The sequence below is a fragment of the Saccostrea echinata genome, unplaced genomic scaffold, assembly GCF_033153115.1.
Source record: "Saccostrea echinata isolate AGI-Se365-2 ecotype Australia unplaced genomic scaffold, CSIRO_AGI_Sech_v1 ptg000043l, whole genome shotgun sequence".
Lineage (NCBI taxonomy): Eukaryota > Metazoa > Mollusca > Bivalvia > Ostreida > Ostreidae > Saccostrea > Saccostrea echinata.
This window is the reverse complement of record NW_026889792.1, coordinates 3,130,762-3,139,608: the sequence shown is the minus strand read 5'-3', so window position 1 is coordinate 3,139,608 and position 8,847 is coordinate 3,130,762. Positions and strand designations below refer to the sequence as shown.

The window sequence follows — 8,847 nt, the reverse complement described above, 5'->3', positions numbered from 1 at the left end:
TCACTTGGTAAGAGCCAAGTAACCGATCGCAAGCACAACACAAACCAAACCCATGGCGAGTGCCAGGTCACTGTAGACAGGTCCAGAGTTATATACAAAGTTTGAATATTCCATAGTGACCAGTTCTTGTTCATTTCGGGAAGAAGCACCTTGTAACTGGGCTCTCATTCGTGGTCCTTGTAATGCACTACACAATATAACTTCACTAGAATGGATTACTTTCAATTTTGTATGGATGTTTACAATATCACAAACCTGGAAAATGAAATGATTACAAGCGATGTAACTAGACATTCAACACTTATCTACGGATTTGTCAATGCAGAAAATAATTAAAACTGGTTTCAGTCATTCTACAATATTTAAAAACATATTCCACCGCAAATCTTAATGTTGCTTCGTTCATTTACAAATTTCAAGATGTAATTTTCAGCCGTTTAAGTATCCAAAATAGATTACAAGGAATGGTAAAGAAAAGTTTGTTCATATATAAAAAGAAAACACACCACTTCTCGCGAAGAAATGCAAGGATCTTCTTTCATACGAAATCATAGAAAGTGCTGAAGATCGATTAACTTCCGTAACGATTTTGTTTTAAATTGCACGCAGAGAATGCAGACTTCACAAAGAACTGAAACTTACTTGAAAGTGACCATTGATTGTAGTTACGAGTTAGCTACTTTTATAGACCATTGCATTTTCGACAGAACAAAATGAATTAGACAGAAACAGTTGTCTCTTTAAAATATTTAACTTCCGTAACGGTAACTCACGAATGTTTTTGCATTAAAGGTATTTAAAAATATTATTACTATTATTTTGGGAGCAAGATACTTCATACTTTTGATCAACATCTTAAAACATACGTTATTTTTACATATTGCCGAGAATTTCAACTTTTATTGTTGGTGTTCTATCCTGAACATCAGAAAACAAAAATTTGGTCAAATTCAGCTTTATTTAAAAATAATAAGGACTGTTCAAGCATGAACTTCCAAAACATTACCTTAAAAGTTAAAACCAATGGTATATAGAAATTGTTGTAAAAGTTAACGATACCAAATTTGTGGACAATTATTTTTTTTTTTCAAATGCACTGGTATGCCCCTTAGTCCCTAATGGGATTAGGTTGTTCAACTGGCTTTTTGAAAAATTATTTTTTCATGTTATATATCCTGAATTGGTCCTTTTATCGTAGAATGACTGGTTTTATATATATTACCTGTCTCATAAAGGATAAAATGGGAACATCTAGCTCCGGATGAACTTGATTCAGACGGGAATTCCCAGAGCATTTGTCGTAATCATCGCAGTAGTTAGTACATAGAAGCAGTCGAGTTTCTGGGAGCCCTAGTTTGGAGCAGAATTCCTTCTTCTTTATTGCAAGTGCCTCCCAGTCGTTTACTTTGTCAAGTTCTGTTAGCACTCCAAACACCGGAACTGTGATAATGAACACATAGCCAGAAAATAATGGATATGATTGCCATTTCTTCTTTTTTCAAAACAAAGAAACTGCTTTAACTTTCGATTAAAAAATTTTATAAGAAGCACCTACTGTCAAAATGAACCAAATAAAAAAATGAAATTTGAAAATAATGAACCAAATAAAAAAATTGAAATTTGAAAATAACGATCAAGGAGTAATTTTGTTCATAATGTCTGAAAATTGATCACAGTCAGAAGGGTTTTTAAATATCAAGAGTACAAGTAAAACATACACTTATGTTGTAAAATGCTTTTTATTTTACCTTCCATCTCTTTTACTGCCACCTGCTTAACTGCATTTAAGATATTATGAGGCAGAGAAGAGACGGCCGAAGTCACAACAGTAAGACCGTCCACCCTCATTTTTTCCTGTTTTGATAAATATGTCATTGCCTGTTTGATGTCATTATACCTAAATAAAAAACAAGCAACGGTTAACATTACGTATTTCACTATTTATTCAAAATATTTCAGAATTCTATTGATATCAATAAATTGTCATATCTAACATCATTAAATATCAGCATTGAATATAAATGCATGTAGACTTGATTGTCACTGGTCAGAAAATGAATACAAGCTAATGCCCATTTCTATTCAGTTGATCGAAATAAATGAATTGATTACATGTAAATAGCGCCATTTTTATTGTTATATTTCATCTTTGAAAATTCATGAGAACGAGGTCTGACACTTTTCACGAGCATATTTTTAAAAAATGTACTTTCACGAAGGTTTTTGAAACAAATATATGTATCTCTTTTATTGTTTTTTTACATGACACATCTGTTTCATAGTTGGATGTTCAACAAGGGAGAGACACTGATGGCAAACTAACAACTAAAGTTTAGGATTAATACGATGAATTTAATGTTTCCATGTCCAGTTCCTCTTGCATTGCGTAGAAATAAACCCTCTATATCATCTGGTTATGTCTCCCCGTTGTATTCCAAACACATTAGCATATTCTGCGGACGAACAACTTCTAAAGCTAAGCAGGATACTGACAAACAAGCTGATGTTAAACGGATATGAAAACTCATCTTAAGTCATTGAATATAAATTAATTCCAAGGACAGTTGTTAAGATTTAAAAAAAAATTAAGTTTATTAAATTATTATTTTTTTTATTTATTAAGTTGAAATCATTTATGACATATTTATAAATACAAGTGTATTTTCTTTCCAGATCATGCTGCAAGAAAAATAAATTACCACTGGAATCTATTATTAAGTTGTCTCTGTTGTTTAATTAGTTTTAAGTGCATTTTTTTAAATATGAGATATTGGAAAAAGATTTTACAAGATATTGGATTTCTGAGAAGAATACCCTGATGGCCAACCAAGAGAAGTCTACAAGGTTTGCAAAAATTTAATTTTAATGTATCAAGGAATTTTTTTCAAATCAAAAGTAACTTGTTTAATTATTAGCCGCATCAATGTATTCTAACTCACCCATAAAACTTCAGTGCATCTAACAGTTCGTGTTTATCTGTAATCAGACCAAATAAGACATATCTAAGTAAGACTATTAATTTCTCTAGGAATATATCTTGGAATCCATTTATATCAATCAGTGTTGGATAGTGAAATTTCTTCTGTCTCTCTGAATCGAGGTAATCATCCTTAGATATCCTGGTAAAGAACAAAATACTACTAGTATTACTTGCATTCATCAAGTAAAACAAACTATCATCGATAGGTTTCTTTATCAATAATAAAATTTTAAACTGATAAAGTCAAGGCAAGTTTTCTGATAGCTCCCTTGTTCATGAATCAATTTTACTACAGCAGAATACAGAAAAAAATTGCACTGCACAATGTGTTGACGTGTAACTCGATCAGTACTTAATTAATAAGTTGATGTGTAACTCAATCAGTACTTACATAATAAGTTGACTCTAATAAGCTGATGTGTGACTCGATGAGTACTTAATAAGTTGACGTGTAACTCGTTCAGTGCTTACCGAATAAGTTGATGTGTAACTCAATCAGTACTTACTTAATAAGTTGACGTGTAATACTCGATCAGTACTTACTTAATAAGTTGACGTGTAATAAGTTGATGTGTAACTCGATCAGTACTTACTTAATAAGTTGACGTGTAACTCGTTCCCCATATCTACAATCATCGAAGTCCCCCACTTTTGTCCACTCTCGCCAGCAATTGGACGAAAAACTTGCAATAACAGAATTGATAAAGGAAGATTTCCCCACACCTTGCGGTCCCATGATGACCAGGTTCTTTGGTACTCTGTATTTACTCAATTGTTTCTCAAGCAGTTCTATCTCTTTGTATTTTGAATGCAACAGCCTTTTCTGATAAATGACGAAATGGCAAAATTATTTTTCCTTTCAAAGTTCAAAGTACCAATTATTGTAGATCAGTAAATTTTCGCGACAACCTATTTTCATGTGATTGTAATTTTGTAATACATGCGAAACAAAATTTTCTCTCAGTTTACTTATTGCTCTATATAATCATTAAAAGTAAAATTAAAAGCGAGAGGGGATTTCAGCGCAATCGCATCTTCTCGGGTCTTTCCAGCAAGTCGGAAGAACACATCGAGTGTATTTTAAAATTTTATCCAAAATGGGGTCGCTTCCTATTTACTTTTAAAGGAGTTGAATGTTCCTTATGAAGTATATTTAAGGTAATATCTTTACATTCAATAAAGTTAAGCTACAGAGTACAGAGATAAGAGGTCTCTCTACATATCTTTTAATGTTCATGAAAAGGCGGGGGTTGTCACAGACGCTTACGTAACACGTTCGAGGTTGTTTTTCCGCTCATCGGAAAGGACCGAGACGTTGCGATTGTTTTTAGCGAGCAGACGGTCTCGCAAAAATAAAGTTCTCGCGAATAAAAAGTGTTTTACAGTATAAAGTGGAGATCAGTCATAAATAAAAACGCTAACATGCATTTTAAATTTTAAAAAGTACCTAAAGATAGATCTCCTTGAGAAAAAAATCTTTTGAACTTCAATAATATTCACACGGATTACAAGACTAGGTTTGGTCCTTATATAAAATATTTTTTTTTAGTTATTTTTTCTGTGTTTTGCTCTGATATTAACATTCGTCAAACACTGATCACCTAATTCAATTCCTCTGCGGAAAGATTAGGACAATACAGCCTTGTTTTAAAATTGTTCAAATGCTTTCAAGCCAAATAGTGGTTCTAATACTGAGTTTCAATAATTCGACTCATAAATTTAATATTATTAAAACCGAGAACACCAAGAAAAAAAGATAATATATTATACCCCTCCGTAAAACAGTGTCATACCTATGTACACATTAATTCAACCGAATTTTATTTTGTTAAGGAGGATTTTTTTTTTAGATGTACATGTACATGTATGTGTTCATTAATGAATAATAGAACAGATATACATTCCTTCATTCAGAAAAGATTTAAATGATGGATGTGAAGATTTTATAAAAACGAGAGACAAATATGAACGTACAACAACCGCTGACGACTCTTCCCGGTCTGTGTTCTCGGCATCATCTGATCTGACTTTCGGGTCATTGGAAACAACAGGCTTAGAATATGCTATATTAATTATAAAGCAGAAAATCTATTAACAGGTACAGAAAATCAGAAATGCAGACAGTTGATTTAAAATAAGAGGCGATTGCTGTACAGTCCATTCTATGAGCCTAATGTGCAGTCAAACCTCGTTATCTCGAACTTGAAAGGGACCGAGAAAATACTTCAAGATAACCGAGGATTCGAGATATCAAGGGCAAAATACTGAAGGAATAAGTAGTTGGGACTTCAAAAACATAGGTAATCAAAGATAACAAAGCTCGATCACCTCGACGAATGTTATCTTTAAGTAAGGCAAATTTCACATCATATTCTTTTTCAGTTAGTGTACATCCCAAGATCAATATCCATGCAAGTTTGGTTTAAGTACGACTTATAGTTACTTGGAAATAGACCTGTTCCAAAAATGTTTATCCTGTTTACTAATCAAGAAAATTTTGGTCAGTTCCAGCATCCAAAGTAAGTCTGGAAGTTTTCATCCTTAGATGCACCATCTATGCAAGTTTAATTATAACAGGCCATAATGTTATATAGCTACTCCCAAAAAATTATCCTGGTCACTCATCTGGAAAATGTAGGTCAGATTCAGAATCCAAAGCAAGTCTGGAAGTGACCATCCATAGCTACATCATCCATGCTAATTTGGTTTAAATATGGCTAAAATTCACTCATTTGGAAAATCTAGGTCGAATCCAGCATCCGAACCAGGTTGGTTAGCGTACATCCCAAGATGCATCGTCCATGCAAGTTTGGTCAAGTTAGGGCTTATAGTTACTTGGGAATGGACCTGCTCCAAAAACTTTAACCTGGTCACTCATCTGGAAAATGTAGGTCAGATCCAGCATCCGAAGCAAGTGTGGTAGTGTCCATCCCTAGATGCATCATCCATGCAGGTTTGTTCAAGGTATAGCTAACAGTTACTTGGGAATAGACCTGCTCCAAAAACTTTAACCTGGTCACTCATCTGGAAAATGTAGGTCAGATCCAGCATCCGAAGCAAGTGTGGTAGTGCCCATCCCTAGATGCATCATCCATGCCAGTTTGGTCAAAGTAGGGCTTATAGTTACTTGACAATGCACCTGCTCCAAAAACTTTGACCTGGTAACTCAACTGGAAAATGAAGGTCAGATCTAGCATCCGAAGCAAGTGTGGTAGTGTCCATCCCTAGATGCATCATCCATGCAAGTTTGTTCAAGGTATAGCTAATAGTTACTTGGGAATGGACCTGCTCCAAAAACTTTAACCTGGTCACTCATCTGGAAAATCTAGGTCAGATCCAGCATCCGAAGCAAGTGTGGTAGTGCCCATCCCTAGATGCATCATCCATGCCAGTTTGGTCAAAGTAGGGCTTACAGTTACTTGACAATGCACCTGCTCCAAAAACTTTGACCTGGTCACTCAACTGGAAAATGTAGGTCAGATCCAGCATCCGAAGCAAGTGTGGTAGTGTCCATCCCTAGATGCATCATCCATGCAAGTTTGGTCCAGGTAAGGCTTATAGTTACTTGGGTATGGACCTGCTCCAAAAACTTTAACCTGGTCACTCATCTGGAAAATCTAGGTCATATCCAGCATCCGAAGCAAGTGTGGTAGTGTCCATCCTTAGATGCATCATCCATGCAAGTTTGGTCAAGGTAGGGCTTAAAGTCACTTGGGATTGGACCTGCTCCAAAAACATTAACCTGGTCAGTGGTCACTCATCTGAAAAATCTAGGTCATATCCAGCATCCGAAGCAAGTGTGGTGGTGTCCATCCCTAGCTGCATCATCCATGCCAGTTTGGTAAAAGCAAGGCTTATAGTTACTTGGGAATGGACCTGCTCCAAAAACATTAACCTGGTCACTCAACTGGAAAATGTAGGTCAGATCTAGCATCCGAAGTAAGTGTGGTAGTGTCCATCCTTAGATGCATCATCCATGCAAGTTTGGTTAAGGTAGGGCTTATAGTTACTTGGGAATTGACCTGGTCCAAAAACTTTAACCAGGTCACTCAACTGGAAAATGTCAGATCCAGCATCCGAAGCAAATGTGGTAGTGTCCATCCCTAGCTGCATCATCCATGCAAGTTTGGTCCAGGTAGGGCTTACTGTTACATGGAAATGGACTTGCTCCTAAAACTTTAACAGGGACGCCGACGCTAACGCCGACGCCGGGGGTATAGCATAAGCTTATCTCGACTTCGTCGAGGTGAGCTAATAACTTCGACATATCCATGGTATTCGAGATATCCGTGTTCGAGATACCGAAGTTCATCTGGTTCGATTCTGTATAGGACTAATATGACTCGACACTGTTTCTTTATCTTTTTCTTTTATTAAAATAGAAATGGTCTTAGTTTAAGAGTCCCTCTTTCATGTACAATGTATTGCAATTTAACAAGATACAAAATGCAGTTTGATTTAAAAAGGTTTACAATGTATACATAAATTTCAAACTACTTCATGATGTAATCCCAGAGTCCGTATCTTTAAACGATCAAAACGTCAGCAACTCTTACCTTTTCTTTCAGACCACAACGCTACTTTTATTTCTTGCATGTCTGACACCAGAGAAGAAACTTGTTCTAGGAGTAATTTTTCTTTCTCACAATCAACTTTAATTTTTTCTATAATGGCTTCTTCACACTCTTCCATTGACTGTGTCTGAATGTTATTAAGTGCATCCAAGTAATTTTTGGCAGTGTAAGTTTGTAATCTTCGGCACACTTCGGATATTATTGTCCAGTAGTTATTGAATGTTGTCAGTGAAGTCGAGGCTGAACTCACATGCCCAAATAAATTGTTCCGAATTAACCGTATCCTCTCAATATCATCGCCTACAGTAGTATCTCCTTCTGCGGGCATTGTATTCCCACCCCATCCATTTGTTGGTTTCTGAATCCTCGTACAAATGCTTCTCAGCAATTTGTATAAAAGTGAAATGTCAAAATCCTTAAATCCAACATTTTTTGCATTTCCCAGAAGAAGTAACTGATCAGGATAGAGGGTTTGAAAAATTCCTGATGATTTCACTCTGTTCAACACGCATGCAGGGGACACCTCCATTTCAAGAATATCTCTATATGCCTGTGTTAACTCATCATTTATTGCTAGTCCAAGCTTGGCAAACCTTGAACGACCGTCGGGATCTTGTCTAGTAGCCATCGTACTGTTCCAGTTTCTTCCTCTAGTTCACTAACGTAAAATTGAACATGGGCATCACGAATTGCTTTCAGGAGTTTCTTGGTTTAATATGGACTTGGTAAGTCAAATCGTAAATGACATCAGACTATGTAAACATCAAGATTTGTGCATATAAATAAGATTTATTTTTATACCAAGATTTGTGCATATAACTAAGATTTATTTTTATACAAAAGCTTACCTGGTGCTCAGGTAACCTCTTAAGCTGTTCCGTCTATCGAAAAAAAAAAGATGTTTATTATACTACACCATAGATGTACTAAATCTTGGAAAACTTGAGTGTTCTATCAAATATTTGTTTTTGAAGGAGTTTTAACGAAATCCATTCAATTCTCTACTAACGCACGCTGCTTATTTGGTGTATGCTAAAAAGTGATGCCTATTAACCCCCCCCCCCCACCACCACCACCACCACCACCACCATTTCGCTGTTTTTATAAAATGAGACTAGTGTTTCATTCTATATCGTAAATTTACTTTAACAAGCATTCTGAGAGTATTGCATTAGCAATACTAGTCCTCTACCGGCAAGTGTAATCTGCCCGTTAAAAATTGAAAATCCCATAATTCCGTCAAAAATCAATAAATTGGAATGAAATGCAAACTTAATCTATAACTCATAAAGG

The 8,847-nt window shown here is 35.4% G+C and overlaps 1 protein-coding gene across 1 annotated transcript; it reads right to left on the bottom strand.

Annotated features, from left to right (window-relative positions):
• On the bottom strand, positions 1-8,252 carry LOC133201212 (uncharacterized). The gene is made up of 7 exons (XM_061337005.1): positions 7,537-8,252; positions 4,955-5,043; positions 3,574-3,803; positions 2,940-3,119; positions 1,749-1,897; positions 1,223-1,440; positions 1-255 (listed from the first exon to the last, which is right to left on the bottom strand). Exons 1-7 carry the CDS (start codon positions 8,180-8,182, stop codon positions 1-3), a joined length of 1,767 nt encoding a protein of 588 aa, XP_061192989.1. The 5' UTR covers positions 8,183-8,252.
• Between the last annotated feature and the right edge of the window lie 595 nt (positions 8,253-8,847).